Source organism: Aphelocoma coerulescens (genome assembly GCF_041296385.1).
Source record: "Aphelocoma coerulescens isolate FSJ_1873_10779 chromosome Z unlocalized genomic scaffold, UR_Acoe_1.0 ChrZ, whole genome shotgun sequence".
In the NCBI taxonomy this organism is placed as follows: Eukaryota; Metazoa; Chordata; class Aves; order Passeriformes; family Corvidae; genus Aphelocoma; species Aphelocoma coerulescens.
In genome coordinates this window covers 15,937,861-15,960,846 of record NW_027184085.1, presented here as the reverse complement: position 1 = coordinate 15,960,846, position 22,986 = coordinate 15,937,861, and the positions used below count along the sequence as shown (strand labels likewise).

The following is a 22,986-nucleotide window of genomic DNA, read 5'->3' as shown; positions in this document are numbered from 1 at the left end:
CATGTGAAGTGAAACAAAATACTTTAAGATAGAAAAATCCCACAATATAAATTCAAAACCAAATTAATTTTAAAAATTGAAAATCATAAGCACACAGGCACAGCTCAGCATGTGTCAGAAGACACATATGTGTAGGAGGAAGCATTTTAAGAGTTATCTACAACTATTTCAATCTTCCTCACCTGTGACAGATCTAAAACCAACACTCAGCATTCTTCATCTCTGAAGAATGTACTGTCAGCTGCTGTTCAGGGAATGCACATTCAAGATGAACTTGGCAGGGTACAATCTGGCTTTATAAAAGACTATGTTTATAAAATAACAGAAATTTTAGTCTCAATTTAGGATTCAAATGCAGATGACCTCTTGACAGGGAGAACCACAGCATAAACTGAATGATGTTTCTGTGGTGTCTAATTACTTGTGTGGTGACCTGCTTAAACTTTTCTAATTGATGGGTTTTATTGGTATTCACAATTTTCCTTGAGTTCATTAAAGAGCTCCTGTTTTTAAATTCCCACCAGACACTGTGAAAGGCTTGAGCTGTGCTTGAGTTGCAAGTTTGTCCTTATTTATGAGCATCACATGCCATCAAGGCTCATCAATGCACAGCAGACCAGTGCCCAATTATCCTGGATCATTTGTCTCTACACAAAAAGTCTTCCTCGGTGATTTATGTCACAGCATCCTAACTTGTACTAAACTCTTCAATGGTCCTGCATTCCTATTTGGACTGCCTTCCCTCTTCTCTCTGAACTCATCTCCAAGAAAAGTGAAAACCAGTACCAATTCTGCAAAAATTTTTCGCTCTCTATCATTTCTATAGTTCTTACTACCTCAGGAGATGCACCTCCCAGAAATACAGCTGAATAATATAACTGCATCTGCTGTGTTTCTCTATCTCTCCTTTCTACTCTTCGAGAGAGTACAGGAGGATTTTTAAAGCTGTGTTTTATATAGCACTCTGTTAATTTATTAAGGAAAATCTAGGAAATGATAAAATTTCTGGTGGACCTCAGATTATGGATAACCTCTCTTGGGGAGAGAGGGCACCCCAGCAGCACATTGTGTGGTGAGCAGCCCCACTCTGTGCCTGGACAGAGTTTTCTAATACAACACATTCTTGCTGCACAGTGAGGATCTCTTCACAAAAGCGTATGATGATGAATGCTCCCCTCGGACAGAAAGAATCACCCTGATCTTATCTCAGACTGTTTATCTTGTTCCCAGTTCAGCCATGTCAACAAGAACTCTCTGCATGGACTGCAGCCTCTGCGTTGCTCAGAGGAGAAGACAACTCCTACTGAACAACTTGAATCAGATTGACTGTTCTGTTTGGGTTTTTTTTGTCTGCATGGTTGGGCTTTTTTGTTTTAGGTTTTAGTAGATTTTGTTTTGTTTTGTTTTTTAATAATGCATATAGGAAAAAGCTCTGTTGTCCCAAGAAAAAGAAAATAGCCTAGAAATCAAGAGAACGAGACACTAGAACATGACTCACCTTTTTTTAAGCTTGCCTAATGATTTTTTGAGAGGGAGACTAAAAAGGGCTTTTCTTCACTGAAGAGCCTCTAACAAGTCCTAGTTACTTGAAAATGAGCTGATAAAATTTCCCTGACTTTTGGAGCTAGGTCAGACATCATGCAGTTAAAGAACTAATGGTGAAGTGCCTATATACAGAAAAGTTTACCAGATTAAAAATATTCATATACTTAGGAGAAGATTGATTGAATTCCGCAGCCATAAAGATCTTTTCCAACCTAAATGATTCTATGATTCTGTAAAACAGGAAAAGTTAAAAAGTTACTTTTTTTCCCCTGCAATCCAGCACACATTATGCAAGAAAGTGATAGTGGAGGAGTTTTTTTATCAAAAGCAAAAATAAAAGAGGGAAATATAAAACATAAATAGCTTGGGTGAGTTAGGCACCTATTGCTTCTGCTGCAAGCTTACAGAAAAACTCAGAAGTATAAAACACAAGGCAATTTCTCCATATATGAGGCAAAAGCATTCAATTCACTACAGGCACATGGCACACATTCTTGTTCTCCTTCAGTGGCTTTACACAGAAGATGTTTTTTTTTAAAAAAAAAAGAGATCTCTGATCTATGGGTGACTAAACACAATTAAAGCAGGCAAAAATGCAGTGAGAAGCCACCACAGCATCAGATGAGGGGTGGGGGTAGGTTGGAAGCCTACCGAGCTGAGGGAGAGGAAATGCCAAGGTTTTAATTCCAAGGATACAGCTCTGCTCTCCTCTGTCTCCTGGTCCCTGGAGGTAAACACTGCTGAGATCTCAGGGGTCATGCATTTGCATGTGTAGCCAATTGCAGCTGCATGGTGCCTCTGAGCAGTGCAGTCACAAACGTCTCTGCTGTCTCAGTAATTTTGTACCTGTTTTTCCAAATTTTAACTGCAAAATGCATTTTCACATGCATTTCCATGAATTTCAGATTTTGACCTCTGACCTTCTTTTTACTGAGAGAAGTGCAGTTACTGAGTATCAGTCTGTTGTCACTTAAGCAAAACCACCAGGTTGTGGCTATTTGGGTTCTGACACAATTTCAGTCTATGGAGGATGTCACATGTGAAGTGTCTCAGCATACCATAATTTATATTATCTGGTGTGGCTTCCTGCTGTAGACTTAAACCCATGTACACACAAACAGACACTTAAGAGTTCAGTAGTTCTCAGTTTCACAGACTTATAGTCCTTACATATAAGGACACCTTAAGCTTTGTGACTGCGGAGGCTGCAAAAGAGGAAACAACGTATCTTCCACTAAATGTGCTTAGTCCCTGTAATTCGTAAAAAAAACATTTCTAGAAAAAAAAATTTTACTAATTGCTCATCAAGCCCGATGTTGTGGCAACAACATTGGATTTCAGGTCAAATTTTATGGCTGAAGAGATGTAGCAGACACAAGACTTTGTTATGATTGTGTTATTAAAGACAGCCAAATACACCATCCCTTGAAAAGCAAACAGTTAATACTGTATCAGACACAAAATTATATAGATGTAATTTAATTTAATTTAATATTAATAATTAGAACTACCTGGCTCTAATAATTTGTTTTGACCTTAACAATGTTAAAATGGGAAAATATCCCACATATATGTAAAGTGTAACAAAGATGCTGTGGGTACATGAAGGAATGAAATGTGAGTTAAAATTCTAGAGAAGTTGTAAGCCTAAGGAAATTAGTACTGGAGATGAAAGTAAAAGATTACTGAAAGAAAGACCTCGGGTTACATGGTGTTAAGGAAAAGAGTCTGAACCATCACATGCATATGTCTTTAGAATATCTCAATTTTTGGTCTGATAACCCCAAGCATTTATTTGTAAAAATATAGGTCTAATATAAAAATGAGTTAGCCAGAATGCATTTAAAAGAAATGTGAAATTATAAAAGAAATATTAAGAGTTGCAACATTTTTTACTTAACCTTTTGGCTGGACATAAACCAAGCCATTCAAATTGCTTACCATTTGCCTTGTGCATTTATAAACTGTTGAACTGCATATCCAAACTGCTCTCTTGGTGGACCAGAAAATATTTTTGCTTCCAGGAGCCCAACATTGTAGGCTTCACAGCAGTTATGAAGAATGCCTGTTAAGACAAAGATTATGATTACCACAGAAGCAATTAAAGAAGAATTTTGATCCCAGTTAAAAAGGCTCTTCATCTGAGACAGCTCCCACAACAGAAGAAAATAAATACAGCCTTTGACACATGCTTGAAAAAACAGTGGTTTTGCTACAGTACCCTGCCCCTGTGAAATGCCTCTCTAGCACTCTTTACATGTGTTGTGATACTGTGGGCAGAGATCAATGACTCATTCACTGTTTACCTTGACAAAAGTCGAAGCGTTACTAATGTTTTAGCTGAATGGAGGCAAAATGTATGATTCAGAGGTCTGTTATCCTCCTTTACTTTTAGGCATAAATTAACCTTATGGCAGAGCAAACACATCAACAGCCTGCTGAGGTACATTAGAATCACAGAATCTTTTAGGCTGAAAAAGCCTTGCCCAACCACTGCCAAATCCGCCAATAAAATATGTCCTCAAGTGCCACATCTACACATCTTGTAAATACTTGCAGGGCTGGTGATTCCACCACTTCCCTGGGCAGAGTGTTCTAATACTTGACAACCTTTTCCAGGAAGAGTTTTTTCCTAATGCCCAGTTTAAACCTTTCCTGGTGCAACTTGAGGTCATTTCTGCTTGTGCTATCACTTGTTACCTGGGAGAAGATACTGACTCCCACCTGGCTATAGCCTTCTTTAAGGCAGTTGTAGAGAATGATAAGATCTCTCCTGAGCCTCCTTTTCTCCAGGATAAACACCCCCAGCTCTCTCAGATGCTCCTCACAGGACTTGTGCTCCAGACCCTTCCCCAGCTCCATTGCCCTTCTCTGGACTCCCTCCAGCCCCTCAATGTCCTTCTTGCAGTGAGGGGCCCAGAACTGGACACAGCACTCGAGGTGTGGCCTCACCAGTGCCCAGTACAGGGGGACAATCCCTGCCCTGGTCCTGCTGGCCACACTATTGCTGATCCAAGCCAGGATGCCCTTGGCCTTCTTGGCCACCTGGGCACACCCTGGCTCATGTTCAGCTGCTGTCACCAGCACCCCCAGGTCCTTTCCAGCCCCTCTGTCCCAGCCTGTGCCACTGCCTGGGGTTGTTTTTACCCACGGGCAGGACCCAGCACTTGGCCTTGTTGAACCTCACACCACTGGCCTGAGCCCATGGATCCAGCCTGTCCAGATCTCTCTGCAGATGATCTGCAGCAGATCAACACTCCCACCGCCCAACTTGGTGCCACCTGAAAACTGACTGAGCATGCACTCAATCCCCTCATCCAGGTCAACGGAGATATCAAGCAAAACTGTGCCCTGGACAACACTGCTTGTAACTGTCTACCAGCTGGGTGCAATTCCATTCACCTCAACTTTCCATGCTCAGACAAAATGCCCTGACTGTATCTGCTAATACTGTTTATATTTTAATTTGTGGCACTGGAATAAAAATGAAATTTTCTGCTGCATCAGAAAACCTAAGTTTTTGAGTAATTTCATTATCACACCAGAAGTCTTTGTTTTCAGTCCAAACAGTCTGAACAGTTGTCCAAACAGAAAAACTTAGAAATACAAACATGCAAGGTAGAACAGCATTAATAAACCATGACACTTAACACTGCAACTCTACTTAGATGTGGTTTTGTTATTAATTGCTTTTCCTGGGGCATTAGGAATAACGGTGTGCCATTCCATGCCATTCTGGGGTGAACCAGCAATATGGACTGGGGACAAAGTTGATTTTGTAGGACATGGGGGCCCACTCCTCATTCACAAAAGGCTTGATTTCTTTCTGATCAAGAAATAGGTGGATATCTAGGAGAATACCCACTGGGGCAGCTGCAGAAAAAAGGCCAGACTCCCCTGAGGGACTCTATTGTGAGTAGGCAACTCCTTCCCCAGCATGGAGGTGGAAGGATTGAGACAACGGTGGGATCCCAGGAACAAGCTACAGCCCAGCTGAGAAACACCTTAAAGCTCCTGAAAACCCTCCAAAAATGACAATGATGGAAGAAATTGTGGCCGGTGGTTGCACTGCGAAGCTGGTCCCTTAGGTTCCCAGGTGAGGCAGGTTCACAGAGTTGCTCATGAGTTAAACAACATCCTCATGTTTCCCCCTCCCTTCCTGTGTGCCCAGACAGAATGAGTTTTATCTGCTTTACACACAATATGCCTCACCACAGTTATTTAGTATGAGTCATTGTGTTGTAAAGAAGCAGCCTCTTCCATACTCCCTCACAACAAGGACCTTTTAAGGAGAGATGGCATCTTAAAAATATAAGCTCAAATTCTAAACACTTCTCTTGTTCTAATGAGCAGAGAGCTTACTGTTGGTATCACTTTCTCCCAGGTCCCAGGAGCTTTTGGAAGAGAGGTTAGCAGGGTTTATATCAGCATAAAACAGCCCTTCACAGTAGCTGAACTGTAATAGTAATAGTGACAGTAACATCATAGAGAAAATATTAAAATCACAACCACAGGTTTGCAGGCAAAGTTCATGACCTGTAAAAATTGTCAATGTATTTTGTACCGTTGCCCACAGAATTCAAAACACAAAGATCACTAGCAGATGATTAAATACAACTCTAAAAGAGTTACTACTTTTTTACCACAAATTCAAAACAGGAAATCATATATTAGTTATCTCAAACAACCATTATCAACAGTCAGCCTCTGGAAGGCAAGAAGTCAGCCACTGCTAAAAGTATAGTTCCTTGAGAAACATCCTTAGAGACAAATATATTTCCTGAGTCATGCCATTTAAGACTGGAGAAGAGAATATGTACAGACTCATTACTCTGTGTTTTGCAATCCTTTTGACACTAAACACAACCTCATATAATCACAGTTTATGTCTGGGTTTTGAGGAGAGAGAAGAGGTGTATTGAGATAGAAATTGAAAATTGCTGGTAATTCGTTTGTGATTTAATATACTTGTATTTTATAAAAACATTTTTTTCCATATCATAGCCTGTGTTGTTTTCTGTCTGTTGTTAAATTGCATTTTCCTCAGTCAGAAATCAAGCACAATTTAGCAATGTTCCATTCTTAAGAGGCCACAGGAAACTATAACACAGTGCTGTCCTGCACGTAAATACAGAAGAAGAACCCTCCACATTATATGTTGTACAGGAAAATAAACCCTGGCTTTTGATCAAAGAGACAGAAGCAATCTAGAATGATAAACAGTTCCAGTCTGACCCAAAATATAATGACATTTAGAGAAAAACTCTTGACTCTTTGGACTGTTACACACTTATTAGCAAATCACACCACAAGCCAAATGGTAACATTGTTGAACATCTGAGTGCATTGGACAATTTTGGTGCAAATACATGGAAGATGTTTCTAATCTATGTCCAAGGTGAGAGTTTTGTTAAATTCTAAAGGCAGGGCAAAAAATTCCTCCACAACTGGGTAAAACTACAGGTAAGCAGGTATGACAGCCAACAGCCTGAAGGGAAGTCCCCATGCTGGTTCAAATTATCCTGGGGTGCTGTGACAAGTCAGATGGGGTAGCACAGTGTGTGCTGGGTTATGTGTTGCCTGTTCATCTCCTTGCTTGACCTCCCATCGCTGTGCAGCATCCATCCCTGGACCTCTCAGGGCCACTCCTTGTGGTCCTGCTTTCTCCAAGACGGGAGCTTATTCCAAGGAGCAAGGGCATAGCCTGTCCCTGCACTGGGAAACTTCAACTCCTTGTAATTCCTCTGGGATTCACCACAGCTTACAGAAGTGATGCCCTTTTACTCTTCCCAGTAACTCCTTCTATTCATTGAACTATTTTACCCATCCTTCCCATTTACCACTGGGGCATGATTTTATTCTTTTTAAACAATTGCACTACTGCAGCATCAGAGCACTGCTCTTTGAGAGCAAAAACGTCCAACTGGAATAATGGAGAAGTGTCTGCCAGATCACAGGTCTCTTCAAAGCTGCCTCTGTCATGTTTGCTTTCTGGACAGGTAGACAGTTGAGGACAGTGAAAAGAGAAGAACAAAAAAAGCAATCATAAACCCCAGCCTCTGAAGATACACTGTTGTCTGCCATATTCTTACAGATCAGCTTTGCCTCTTACTCACAACTGCTTTGCAAAAATCAAAGTAGAAATGCTGGCAAACACAATCTGACTCAGCACAATCATTATCAAGTGAGCCTAGTTTCAGCATATTTCAGTCACATTTTAAATTCCACATTTTTATAATAATTAGAAGGTTTTTTTACATCTACTCCACACAAATCTTAGTTGGTTTGGGTTTAGCAAGTACTGTACTGGACATTTTTCCTGCCATTTTCCTCCATCTTACACGGTGCTTACACTGTAAGAACATCTTTTGTCCATTTTGTACATCTGTCTTAATATAGTATCCAGAAAAAGAAACTCGAGCATTTGCAGCCAAAAAAGAGAAAATTCTAAGTTTCTTTTAAACCTATTTTAAGCCCGTGCAAAATAAGAGGGTCTCTCATGCATTAAAAGGGTGCCAATCATTGAAATATCTAGGTTCAAAGTACTGTATATTCTAGGCTGGAACGATTCAGTATCTGTTGCTGCCTTCAGGCAATGAACTTTGATAATTTAAGAATCTTGAAATAAAGAAAACTAATTCACTATCTGGATTTTAATAGCTTTTGGTGACAGACTTCTACTTTGTGACCTAATGATCATGATGAAAGATTAGTCAGGCAAGTAAAAATCCACTTCCTAACTTCTGTCTGTAAATGGCACTTTATTTACAGTCAAGTAAACAGACTGTGTGGAACAAAGGAAGCCAGATACAAGCCTAAAGCTTTTGAAAGCCCCTCTGCAGACTTCAAAAGCAGCAGTTCCTCTCTGCTGGGAAGGGCATTTGGGCAGTTCGGTTTAAAGACAACGCAACACCTTCACTAAGCAGAGTACTCCCAACATCAAGATTCACACAGGAAATGCAAGAAAAAAAAATCCTAATGGGATAAAAGAAACTATAATCTTTCTAATAAATTCCAGTATCTCTTCACATGGTATTTTTTTTCCTGGGAATTCCCATATTTCAGCAACTGCATTATTGCAGTGTGAGCCATGGGAGCTGCAGTGTAGGTGTATAACTGGTTTTATGCTTTAACAACAACATTTTTTTTCTCCTAGCAGGACAAAAAATAATACATGTTATGACTGGGCACCTTTAAGCCTCAACGTGTGGGAATTCTTCTGTAACTATAAATGTCATGTCTAATGATAGCTCTAATGCCTTCTGTTTGCTTCATTCTGCTTGCAGTACAAGCTGAAGCAAGTTTTAATGAAGTTAAAATCATATTAGATACACCCAATTCATAATTGTTTTGATTTTGTAAGCAAAGCTCACAGCTTAAATGGATCAAGCAGAAAATATCTGTTTGGTAATCAATCATTTAATGTTATGATTATCATAATTGTTTGATTGAAACCCCTTACTCAGATTAACCAGCATTAAAAAAAATTCAACTGGATGAAAAAGAATGAAGTCAGATTTTTATGTATTTGATTATTTTGTTTGCTGAAATACATTTCTAAAATTCTAATCGAATATACTGAACATATTATTAGTCTGTATTTTGTATCATAAGTATCATAATAAATGTGTCATTTTTTTAAACTCTAAATAGTAAAGATTGAATTTTCAACCAACCACATTTTACTACATTGCAAAGGTGATGTTCCAATTTAAAATGTCAATATATTAAAAAATACCATAATTACACAGACTCGGTTATGCCGAATGTCACCTCTCACTGAAATATCCAGTCAAAAAGAGGCATTCTCTGCTGTTGTTATTTATAGCTTTCCATCAAACAGGTCTAGCAAAGACAGTATCAAGAAAAAAGAAGTGACAATGGAGTTTGACCACTGAGTCTGTAAGGATCCACCACACCCTAAGTACTAGTTTTAAATATATCTAATATTAACCTTGCCAGTAGGGAATGTCACCTTTTTTCCTTACTGATATGGTGTTCACTTCTTTGAACAACTACTAACTACAAACCAGAGAAAGTTTGTTACATAACCCAGCTGAGTAACCCTTTGTCTTTGTGAGTGAGCATTTGTGTCAGTCACAATGCCCGGAGCGCATCCTTGGCAGCTCCCCTCCACTTGGTAGCACAGCCACAGCTAAAACCACTGCCCCTTGTGCCAGCTCCAGAAGGGCAGCTGACCCTGAGAAACCTAAACTCAAAATCAGCAGCATGCTGAGGGATTTGAGGGTGGAAGGGATAAGCATGTAGCCACCAAAGAAAAGCAAGGCCATGACCTGGCATTATGCTAAAACCATGCCCTATGGTTTTTCTTCTATAAATTGTTATTGGGGGAAAAAAATGAATCAAGAAAACCCCACTGGATTATTGTCTGCTTCCTGAAGCAGTTTCTTAGATTGGCAGTCACTAAGATGTGTACTGCTGGCATTGCCTTAATTGCTCAGTCTAGCATTTTTAAAAATATCTATTCATTCCAGAAGAGGGCTTTGCTCTGCCCTTTATGTTATACTGCTCCAAGAGAGCCACTACAAATTCCATGAAGAAAGTTTTTCCCTTGGTCTCAAAGACTTCTACCTCCAAAGAATACACATCAGCAGTGCCCTAAAGCCTGTCAGACCCTGCTGGGGCCAGAGAAAAGAAAGGGGTGGGAGGGATGAGAGAACTTGTAGCTGTTGTTTTCCACTGACTTCATCTCACAGTGGATGCACACTCTGGTTCAAGCTTTCTCCATGACTGAAAGATTTCTAAGTGCTCTCTTTGGGGTAGACTTTCAGCTATTTTCTGTTGTGCAAGGTCTTACTGGATGTCCTTAGTTGTCAGGAAACTTGTAAAAGCACTTTTGTCTCAGTCTCATACCCAGCTGGTTATTTTTTCATCCCTGTACAAGTTTGCTGAAGTTGGCTCACAGATTCCAAAGTTAGAGAGGGGCACCTACAGATACCCCTCACACTATAATCACCTACTGTCCTTGAAATATTAGTCAGAAGGTGGAATGAAGGCAGGAAGGGGAAGCAATAAAGTTATGAAAAAGGGCAGTTAAGTAGTATTTGCTTTATATTAAATATATTTAGTCTTACTTTACTGTTTTTTATTAAATGGAACAACGTTTTGGTGTAAGAGTAAAGTTACTCCCTTATTATTCAGAATGTATATTATCAGAACAATAATCCAACTGGAATCAATCAAGTATTCTTACAGAAAAACTACCCAACTTTCATAATACATTATGTTTTGAATGCTTTATTGACAAGACTGTGAAAACATGAAGAAACAGACAACCAGCATGCAGTTAATTTAGTCTATTGAATTGCAATATGGATGTTCTTCATCATGGTTTTCAGAAGCCACTGAGCAATTCTCACTGCAATGAGCTAAACCTTCACAAAAAAGTGAAGATTTTTTTCCTTTTGTAATGTACTAGTCTCCACTGTTATCCATTTTACTGTATTGGGATGTGCATTGCGTGCATGCACAGGTAAGGGCATCAAATCAAGTTCTCATGTAAGAGCAATTCTACATTGGTTTCACTGTTTGGGACTTTCCTTCAAAGGAACATAAATATAAAATATTTTTTTATCCATCTTTAGAATACTCACAGATGGCCCAGGGAATCCAACCCAACAAGCAAGGAAAATAAAGGACAACTTATAACTCCATCTGGAAAGGTATATTAACATTTACCCAGTACAGTCAACATAACTGAAAAAAAAAAACTCTCATTAGTTTTCTCCTTTATATTTACTTTTCTGTTTTCTGTAACAATTTTTTCTTCAATAGGCACACCCACGTGGATAGATACTCACAATGGCATCTAGATAGCTGGTATACTAAACCAGCTGTTTTATAATCACGTTTAATGTGAAATTTAAAACTGAACAGATTTCTTATTGAGAACAACCTCCTAAATTGACACAATGTGAACCTCTGACAGGAATTGAAAGGAGCAAAGAAAGTCATTGGCAAGACACTGCTTTTTGTACTGGAAGTAGAAACATCGTATAATCCTCACATCAGTTTCTTTGTTGCTGTTTCATTATGTTTACAGAAGCTTGAAAAAGGCATCTTCATTTTACTACTTCATCTACTTGTTTAACTTTCTGTTATCTTGAGACCAAGTTTTTCTTCACAACAGCTACAGTATCTCAAACTACTTAATAATTAACAGAAATTATAACATTTAGGGTAGAAATAAATTATAGGCAAAAAAGCCTCCACCAAATCCACCACTCAGAACACAAGAGAAACAATGCCTCATTTAGTAACAATCCTCCCACCCTTCTTCCTCCCCTCCTTTCCAGCAAGTTTTCTTGGCTTATTTGGCTGACTGCTTCTTCTTGGAAATAGGTCAGCTTCCAGCCTGAGAGCCTCTGCGTGTGTGAAAGCCTGAGTCACTGCCTTTCACTTGCAACAGTTCGGAATGCAAGGAGCTGCACTGAGAAGTTATTGATAACCTGCTATAAAGGCAGCACAAACATGATAGGCCATGCATTGTGACTGAAATGTTGGACAGACTGTGGTAACACAACTAGGAGCTGTCTATTTTATTGTTCTAACACCGCTGCAGAGTAAGAGATCTAATTAAATTTACCCACTACTTCATTAGTTACTCTACAAGACTTGTCTTTCTCCTGGTAACTCCCTACTTCTGGCCCAGATACTGCCCTCCTTGGCTGCCAGAGCAGACAAATAAACTGCTCTTCATCTGCAATTAAGAAATCCAGACAACCTACTGTACACGCAAGGACTGATTCCAAAAAAATGCATAGGAGCAGTTCCTGCAGGACTGACAACTTCCTATGAGGTTTTAATAAAGACAGCAAGTATTCAAGCCATCTCAAATGTATTATCCTGGCATGTTTCCATCCATGTTTTCAGTGGGGAAAAGCTTTATTTTACAGAAAATTCACCTAAGTTCCATCTTTTTATTATGCCATGCAGGTTTTTTTTTTAATCTTGGTAGAAACAGGATTGTTCAACTTTGTCCTTAGAGTATCACAATTTTTTCTCAAGACCACAAAGAGATTAAAAGTATGTGAGGCCAACAGGCTGTACACACATATATGTTGTTTATGCAGTTGTCACTGGCCTTCACAAGTAATGATGATAAACCACACACACAAAAAAAAGCATGCTTCCCTATGATAAAAACTGACTTAAATGACTTTCCAAGTGGCATTTCACTCCAGCAGTTTCTCTTTCCTTGTGTCCACATTATCAGTGGTTGCATTTTGTCTTTTTTAAACCAGGAATATTTCCAAATATAGCCAGAGAAGCCTGAGCCACATTACAACTGTGAGAGAGGAAATGCATGTCATCCCACTGAAAGCAATGTGACTGCTATCTGTATACCCCATTTGCCACATTTGCTCCTCTCAGCTGCTATGAAAACATGATTGTACAAAGAAAAAAATGCATATTTTCACACAAATATCAAGAAGAAGGGAAAGTAACCACGTGTCTGTACTTCCCTATCCATATCACACTCTAGGCTATTAAAGGGTATTATAACACATTGTATTATGTGTTATATCATATTATATCACTGTTAAATGTGACCTGAAAGGCTAAACTAGAAAAAAGCTGAGGGATCATCCATCCATCTGCCACTGCAGTGTCACAGCCTGAAGCATGAGGACTGCAGTGGCTACAGCGACCAGGTCATCATGCCATTCTTAGGACACCATGTTTAAGACCCTGTTCCTCCCTCACAGCTTTTGAAGCTAGCTGGGAGTTTAGCTCTCTGCACTGCACATGGACAGCCGCAGAAATAACAGTAGCCTCAGCTGTAAAAAGTTTGCTACATCAGTTTCCTGCAACAAGAAAACCTCCAAGGCACCACAGGATATATAATACAATACTTGGAAGAGCTATAATTATCAGAACATTTGTTCTCCTATGCCAGAAGTAATGACTCCTTCTCTCCTTTGATTTTAATGGGAGCTCATGGCTGGCCATCCTGAATGGTAGGCAGGTGGTCCCAATCACTCACCTGAAATTGCACTTTAATGCATCTTGAAATGATCAATTCTGGCACCAGATAGTGCCTAGGCAGAATTTGGGCACATTAAAATCAGGAAAACAATCCAGGAAGCCCAGAATTCAGCAGCTGCCTAACCCAAAATGAACCTAAAATTACCTGTCACTTAGGTTTCATTACACAAAGTTACACAGAAGTTTAGAATATGAATCAGGTGTAGAAACAGCCCTAAGAGCAAAGTATTCTACTGTTAACCTATCCTACTGTTAACCCACTCTGATACAATAGTAAGAGGCAATGAAGGATTTTCAACTTAATTATTTCTACTTGAAATAATTATTTAACTAAATAGCTAAGTAACTTCTTTTTATGCACAACAGAATTACCGAATGCAATCGCATGGGTAGTTGGCCCAAAAGAGCCAACTCAGAATTCCTCCTAGCTGAGTGCCCAGACATTAGGCCACAGACAAGATGTACCTTTGCCTGTCTGTCTGGGAACATCCCGGGATGAACTGAGACCTTGTCTCAATACACAGAGTAGAGGCTTCTTGTTTCACTGCTTTATTGCCTGGTAGCAAAGAGGCTCCTGGGAAACACTGAGAGGTGAATCTACATCACTGCGAGACTCAAGGGAGAACTAAACCATGTTTGCCAGCTGACTATTACCATTATTTATGAAGCAGCTACCTCTTGAAAAAAAGCTGAACTGGATGCCTGTCTCCCAAAATTCCTCCCCCTCCTTGACCTCAGCAGAAGGAGGTACCTCATGCAGGCGCCTGAGAAGGATGGAGTTCAAACACCCTTGATCCACCTCTTAGCTGCAGGAGTCTTCCTGCTTTGCAAGAAGTTGGGTTTTTGTGCATTTTAAAGTGCTTAGTCCAAGGCACCTGACCTGCACTCTGGGGCAGGGGGACCCTGTTTTAGGTGGAGTGGGGCTGCAGGAGGCACTCTCCCAGCCCTCAGCCCGCACACCACACTGCGTCTACCCAGATGCCAGCGGTCAGGTTGGTGACATGCTATCTGTACTCAGAGCTCAGAAGGAAGTTATCTTCTTTATTTGTAAAATGCAGCCATTGTACATTTCAGGGTCAGAAAGAAGGGTCCATGTACATTTAAGAAGAGTCTTCTTAAATATAATAATACTTGCTTCCACAAAAGCAGAACAGCTGCTTTTTTGTCTTCACAGAACCAAGGTCTATTGTAGCTCTCAGCTTCTCAGAAGTACAAATCCAGAGACTCAAGTATGTTTTTTGCTGTTCAATATGATGAACTGGCTTTTGGCAGCTTGGAAGGGGAAACAAAAAATAATAAAAAACTCCAACCAGCCCCTCCAAAAGAAAGAAAGAAAAAAAAAAAAAAAGAGTAGAGACAGTGAAATGAAAGAATATTTGGCTAGAGTTAAATGGATAACTATTATTAGCAGAGCTACTGAAGGACTACTATGTGAGTAGTGCTGCTGGATTTTTCTCTGTTTATAGTTTTGCCCATCATAGTAAGAGCTCATTCTCAGTCATTTCTCCTATTTTATATTTGACCTATATGTATTTCAGGCATGTTTAAATGGGAATTTTATTTGGTGAGCATAGTTAAAGGAAATGTCATCTCACATAAATTTCTTCTACTCAGGAAAGGTTAGATAAATTATCATTAGAGGAATTTCAGCTAAATCTGAGTTTAATGTCTGTAAATTCAATCAGTTCTATGTGCATCTATAGTACTGGATATAAAGAATACTAAATTTTATACTACACAGTAGGAATACTGGATTAGTTTTCAAATTCATTGTTATTAGACTGCTATCATTGTCTTATTAGAGTTTACTGTTAAGAAAACAGAATCACTGAAAAACTATTTATTAAAATTTTAGTTTTTTAGTTAGCAATTAACGTTCTCTTCAAATAGAAAATTCAAATAAGAATACCGGCACAGAGATATTTGAGTCACACACCCTCCTCTGCAGTGATATTTGGCATCTAGGATGTGCTAGTTGCCTCAGGACATAATATTCCACTTGCTGCTGCTTTGGACAGGTGCCTCAAGGGGATTATTTTGTATTTTACTCTTATTGTAGCATGTTGGTATTAAGATACCAGGACACAAACTCTTGACACAGGTTGCCCTGATTTGGCACCTACACAGACATTTACTCAACTAAGAGAATGGGACCAGACAAGAATAAATGCAGGCCTGAAATGTAGTAATTTACGGTTTTGTTGGTTTATCAAAATATGCAATGAAGTAGAATTTCTTACCCAGAGTGCTTTCACAGCTGAAGGGAAACACGAATACAACAGTCTCAGAAACTGAGGAATTGTGAGAAGTGACTGCTGTGCATGTGGAAATTTAGACACACTGATAGCTCATTCCGCTGGTTTACCGGCATGCAGCTGCCTTACTTCAGGCAGCACAGAGCATGGCACAGCAATAACTCCCAGAAAGTCCTGGGTTAACAACTTCTAGTGACAGTATCCTCAGCTTCACTAAACTGGCTGAGGTAGTAATTTACCAGGTAATCCAGTGGGTGAAGCAGCCTGGTTGTCTGCAGTCTTATCATTACACACAGCTTTGTATTGCAGTCTTAACACAGCGTCAAACACTGCCAGCTTTCTTGCTTAAGGTCACTCATGTTTGAGACATATAGCTAGACAGGCAGATGGGTTAGCTGTCATATACATAAAAGGTAAGAATCTAATTCAGTCCTTTACAGCCATCCACCCCCCACTCACCTCCCCATCCCAAACTCCACTATTTCCTTAGGTATTTCTGCTGTGCAGTATGCTCCCTCCCTGAAGTGTACTGTTGACAGTAATTTTTCTCAAGATTTCTTCATTGTCTGTTATTCTCTAGAAATAACCAACTACATTATCCAAGGAGATCTGTGTGATTAAGAAAAAAAAGGCATAAAACTGTATGAAGTAAGGGAAGAATTATAAACTTGGAAGCAGGTTGCAAAGGGCAAAATAAATCAGGAATAAAGCAAGAGTTCTATCAGGGCTGTGCATAACTTCCAAGCCCTTCACCCTGTCTAACAGCAATTTGAAAGGGACAAAAGAATCCGTGACATTCATCATGTGTGACATTCAACCATGCAGATGCCATTCAGTTCCACACAAAATGTCTTTGCTCATCCTCCATTCAAAGAAGCTGTGTTGATCCTACTTCTTTGCCTGCTCTTTTAAGTTCAGAATGATATGCAAGCCTTATTCTATTTTTACAGCATATGCATCTCCAGGAGAAAATAAAATTTTCTCCTCTAAAGATCCCAAAATGCTACTCAGGGAATAATTCAAAATAACAATTACCAGCACTCAGAATATTGAGATTATTTGTCAAATCAGAAATCACAGCCTGATTTGGAAGTGAGGGAAATGCCTATGTTGAGTCCACTAGATGCTTTAGTATTCTCCACCTCCAGAAAATTAGGGCAGTATGAGCAGCAAGAAGATTATTGCATATTGCTTCACAAAGATACATACTCACACTCAACCAATACAGACAGAAGGTATCACTTATCTTAATTCACACTCACCTATTTTTATTATCCTTTTATAAGTGCCTTCAGAAGGGGTATGTCCCTATAACTATTTAGCACAGATATATGTCAGTCTTTCACCTAAGGGTTTATAAATAAAAATCCTTCTGTGTTATCATTTTTAATAGAAAAAAAAAGCACCTAAGGCTCAGAAAGTTCTCTGATGTCCTTGACTAATTTAAATTGGAACAGTAGAGCCAAATTATTTACACAAAAAATAAGCTTATCAACTTGTTCTGTCTTGCTGCACAGGGTCTGAAATCCCAACACTGTGTAGTATTGCAAGGCCAAAGATCTCTATGCGAAAAAGAAGCTCTAAACATTAAAACTGCTAATGGAAATGTCCTAAGCCAAGCAGATAACATGTGTTGGTATGCAAGTGCATGGCTATGCCGATGAGAATCCAGCCTGTGTCCTGTCTGCATTTCAGCACGGTCACCATGGAAATGGGAACCAGCCTGCACAGAGTCTAACAAAGGAAACCTTTAAATGGAAATAACAACACTAGATAGAGGCTACACAAGATTTCTGCTGGGGAAAACTACTTGCTTTACTCATCTAGAGATGCAGAAACTCCCTCTTACCTGCATTAATCCTAAAGGAAAGTACTTTATTCACATTTAGCTGTATAGACATTGAGCCATTACACTTACTAACTCCAGTTATAAGCTCTCAAGAAAATACATTACATAAAGTACATGCAAACCCCACTTTCATTCATTCAAAATTACAATAGTGAAGAAAGACCACAATGAATAATATTTGTATAGTGGCTAGGAAGCACAATGAAAACAAGGAGTAGCTGTACTTTTGCTTCTTTAACTTCTTAAACTAAAGTTCTGTGACACTGAATCAAAAAAGCAAGGAACAATTCACAGGTTGTTCCAGAGAGAGGCAGCATACAGTTAAAAGTTTTTGGTAGGATCTCGTGTTGACTTTGACCAAATTATGCACAAATAAATATTAACTGTTAATGTGTTTAGGTGTCTGATGGTAATACCCTGTATGCTTTCTAAAATAAACATAATACAAAATACAAGTCCTGTAATGCAGTATGAATGAAGCCTTACTTCAGTCTGCAATGCTGTGAAAGGCAAAACTCCAAAAATAATACATAGTAGTGCTCCCACTACTTGCTACCTCAGAAAAAAGGAGAAGCTTTACTTTAAGAAGAATTCATGTTTGGGTCCTGCTTTCAAGCCATCTCCAGATTACAGAGTGATTTTTAACATTAACATTATTCATAAATATGATAATAAGACAGCAAGGTATCAAAAGGTGATCACAAAGAAGGAGAAAGGCAGAAATCAAAATAGTCTGTCCAGACTTAAGTTGGTGTGCGTGTGTTAAAATCATGCCTTGCATTTTCACCCCAGCTTTTAGCTTCATTTATTGCACCAAATGTTCAATTTTTATTTGCTTTTCAGTTATCACTTTAGTACTTCCTGCTCTGTACACTGCCATATACTTTTTATGTATGATTTTAACCTTAGCATCTTCCTTGTGGATTATTGCCTACATATCTTGACCACAAACATTTAAGTATTTGCAAGTGACAGAGGGTTTATTTTTCAACCCTCAAGTGAAATGAGAGATCATCCTTAGCTCCAGTAAAAAACCACCAACAACAACAATAAAAAACAACAAACCAAATGTACTTACCACTTTTGGATATCTAGTGATACAGCTAGAACCCTTTTTTTTCCCCATTCAAATTGAAATTCACATTTCCATTGACTTCAGAAACAGCTGTGAATACAGAGTAGTTTGCAGGGCAGTACAGACTGACATATATCTGTGCTATATCTGTGTTGTACTTGCACAACAAGCTCAAGCCAGTGGAAGTGACAGCTACCAGTGAAAGGGACTTTTCCAGCTTTCCTCCCTCCTCTGGCCATGAGTTCTGACTGTCCCGTATGCCAGCACTAACAAATAAATTGCTCAAGTGAGCAGGATCAGTTTAGCTCATCTCCAAAACTAACCTGGCTCAAAAGGGGGAAAAAATTAATCAAGCAAATGGGTTCCTGACCTGTTCCCCAGACTAAGCCATAGCGATAGCACAGAGTAACTGGTGGAAACATGCAACCAGGGGTGGACAAAATGTCCTTATAGCATCAGCTCCACATTCAGGTCAGCTTAACCAGATTGTGAAAACGCAGCTTCAGTTTTGAGAACCCCTGGCTGAGCAAAGAGAAAGAGAAGAACACAAAAGCTCCAACCACATGTCAAAGATTTGAATTAAATGACTCATCTGAAATTGTACTCAGCTTTTGTGGAAAAAAAAATAAAAGAAAGAGAGAGAGAGAAAGAATCCGCTTTTGTAAGAAAAAAAAATATTTCTCTTAATCCTACGTTTCATCTTCATTCATTAGACCACTTTCTAATGTCAAAACTAAGCAAGGCAGAGGTTCCATCTCGTTCTTTGGTCACACTATCTTTCTCTGTTTTTAGGTGGTGACAGCAAGATGCACTGATGTGCAAAAGAGACAAATCCAGGTGGCCAACTTTGGGCACTTTCCAACTTCTGCATGTTAAATGCCATTATCACCGCTTCCATCCCAGTTTAAACAAAAGCGTACTGAAGAAAAGGAGTTTGTAAGTAGGGTTTCCTCTTCCTCTATAGAGGCTTACTGCTCATTATTTACAAGGTCCCCATCACTGGAAATCCTCTACTCTACTGAACTTTTTAGAGAAATACACTCACACCATCCTCGCGCCCCCCACCCCCCCTCCCCCCCAATTTCAGATAGACCTGTTTTCTCCTTCAGTCTGCCTGGGTCCCACAGGGAGATTTGAGAATCCATGGCACTTGTGGTACACCTGTAGTTCAAAAGGCAAAACCCTTATGCCGCTGCAATTTTTCATTCCAGAGTTAAAGAGTTCAAGGGACGTGTACTTCACAGAGTGGAGATTTTACAGATGTGCTAAAGAGTTGTATCATTCACAGCCTGGGTTGCTGGAGGAAGGTGCATAGTAGGCTTCAACATGAAGGCCTGCTGAGATAGCATAGATGAGGCCACCCCAAATTTTACTTCCTCCCCTAGGTATGGCCCTCCAACACTATCAGTTGATAATTCACTCTGAAGTGAATGACTCTTGTAAAAAGGAGAACAAGATGATTCATCTGAAGCCCAGGAAGGAGTTAAGAGCGTACAGTACAGACAGTCAGCAGACTACCATCCAGAAGCAAACTGGAAAGAGGAGTGACTTAAACAACAATGAATATTACTGTAAAAATAACATGAGAAGTCAAGAGAGAATGTTTTTGTGTTTGCAGGTGTAGACCTAAGACCTCACACAGAAACATCTGACTAAGGTGCACAACAAGGTGGAGATAAGTTAGAATCTAGCTGACAAAAACGCATTTCTTTCCAGAGGAATACAGTTTTGCAAAGACTTGTTACTTGGCCAAATTTAGGTAGACAATGCAAATAGCACCTTCCTGCCAAATTTCAAATATCTCCTCTGAAGTATGAGGGCACTAGAGCTTTCCAAAGAAAATGTTAACAGAATTGAGCCCAGGAAAGCTACTGTATTTTCCACTGGCCTCACTCTCAGAGAGAGCTGGGCGGTTTTGGCTCTGACTTTTAAGAACAGTATAAGGAAAAAAAATGGATACTTAAAATGTAAATTTAAAGAACTGGACATGACAAATCTATCAGCAGCATTTAACAACAGAAATGTTCGTGCTTTGTTGCATGGGTTGCCCTGTTAATGCACCATTTTATTCCTTTTAACATAATCTACTTCTCTATGCTCTATACTTTTTGGTCAACAATTAACAAGGTTGGTAGCAAAGTCATATTATCAAAATGGTAGTTCTGTTTCAGATCTTTTCTTCTTGTAGCATCTATGAAGTCTTAGTGACTTTCCAGACACAAAAGTACACATCAACAAAGAGTAATCCACTACTTCACTGTTGCACTAGTTTTAGTTGAATTTGGAGACACAACAAAGCTCCCCCATGTGATCCATTTAATACAGCTGATATTTGGGAAGTTAATATAGTGACATAAAATCAAGTCTGGAATAACTTGGAATATTTTCTTGAAGTAATGACTCAGCTAAGATATCCCAATTAAATTCAAGAATATCACCTTTGAATGTAAACCAGTTCACTAAAATGCAAGCAATTTGAAAATTATTGTGGAGGAGCTACAAGAGTACCACCATAGCAGAATTCCAAAAACACTTAGGGAAAACCCTCCTGTGCTGAAACTTTATTTTCCTTGCTACTTCTAAAAGATCAAAAAGGCCTGAGCAAGTATGAACTTGGTAATTGCATCTGCTGACATCAAATGTCATGACACATCTGAAATCAAAATTATGACAGCTTTCAGATGTATGAATTAAGATAAATCATGGATAATGCCTGAACAAAGTAGACCTATCCCACTTCTGTCATGTGCAATGCCGGGGAATCCTCCTCTCACAATCAGTCCTTATCTTCTGCTTTCAGCACTGCTCTACAAACCTTTGCAAGTCTTAAGACCCCATGAATTACAGGGAATGTTGATGGTCCTGGTTTGCAGTAGCTGTAACCAGGAGAATAAAGGACAGATTAAGCAAAAGTACAGGGTGGAATGTTTTGCCCACTGGTACTTTTCAGAATTTTTTTTCTTGTTAAAAATACCAGGTTGTTTGTGTACTGTATATCACATCACAGGTTAATAGTTTTGCATTTTATTTCATACCCTGCAGCCACACATTCCACTGTAGTGCTCACTATAGTTACTGAAAGAACAAGTTGGAACAGCTCATCAGTGAAAACTCATTTTCATGCTGCCTCTTCAGTGACTTGCTAATTAAGGGTTTGTGAGAGTATACAGTAATATTAAAACTCTGAAACTGCCTGGGAGTTTGCTCATGGCAAGTGACTATGATTGCTTATAGTTCCCAGGAAAATATATGTAATGGTAATTAAGTTAGCCAAGAGAAGAAGGAGATTTCAAGTTTCCCTATCCTTTTCCAAGGAGCGACATCTGCCCAGCACGGTGGTTACAGACCTAGAGGACTCTTGGAAATTAGAACACCATTCACAAAGAGAATCTCATCTTTGTGTTTAAAAAGGTATAATCATCGTGTAACCCTAAATTCACACATCGGACTGCTCCCGTTCCCGCCACACCGCCAGCGCACACACACTCCATTTACGGGACAGTGAAATCCGTGCCACTCCAGGAGTTTAACCTGCTTTAAAATCGCCGCCGATGCATCGCACTCGCAGCAGCCACAGCCCACCGCTCGCAGCCGCGCACTCACCGCGCGTCTTTGCCCGGCCTCGGCAGCGCGGGAGGGGCCGCGGCCGCCCCCCGCTGCGCACCTCGCACCCGCGGGTGGACCTTCCCTCCCTCCCTCCCTCCTTCCTTCCCTCCCTCCTTCCTTCCTCCCTCCCGGAGCGGAGGGACAGACAGACGTACCCACGGCGAGGAGCAGGGCGGGCAGCGCCGCGCCCGCGGAGCCCATGTCCGGCGCGGTGCGAGCTCGGGCGGCTGCCGCTCCCGAGCTGGCCGCCTCCCAGCGCGACACTGAGCGCCACCTGCTCCGAGCCGCCCCCAAATACTCCTCCTCCTCCTTCTTTCCCTCCTCCTCCTCCTCCTCCTCCACGCCCCCTGCGGTCCACGGCCGTGGAGGGGCCGGAGGCAGCTCCTCCCGTCCCCTGCCCCTCGCCCCACGCCCGCGGCGCTGCCGGCGGTGCTGTCCCCTGCAGGCTCTGCAGCCGGGCTGCTCCCAGCGGCTCTCCCTCAGTTTCATTCCCTGGAGGAGAATCCCCCGCGCTCGCCCCGCCTGGCGCTGCCCAAGGCTGCGTGCCCTTTGCTCATCGCTGCACTGGAAGGAGGGCTCCGGGACCGGGACACGCACCACCCCCGCCCGGGTCACCCTGGACAACAGCGCTGTGGAGGGGTGGGAAT

General features: G+C 40.4%; 1 protein-coding gene across 2 annotated transcripts in view; it reads right to left on the bottom strand.

Annotated features, from left to right (window-relative positions):
- Positions 1–22,582, bottom strand: part of ITGA2 (integrin subunit alpha 2) — a 68,748-nt gene extending 46,166 nt beyond the window's left edge. Inside the window, exons 1-2 of one of the 2 annotated variants that reach the window (XM_069001133.1) lie at positions 22,495–22,582; positions 3,487–3,610 (exon numbers count right to left, since the gene is read on the bottom strand). In XM_069001133.1, the coding sequence (XP_068857234.1) occupies positions 3,487–3,610; positions 22,495–22,540 (170 nt within the window). In that variant the 5' untranslated portion in view covers positions 22,541–22,582. Of the gene's footprint in view, positions 1–3,486; positions 3,687–22,494 lie in introns of those variants that run through there. The other variant, XM_069001132.1, reaches the window with a different exon arrangement.
- Positions 22,583–22,986: the final 404 nt, after the last annotated feature.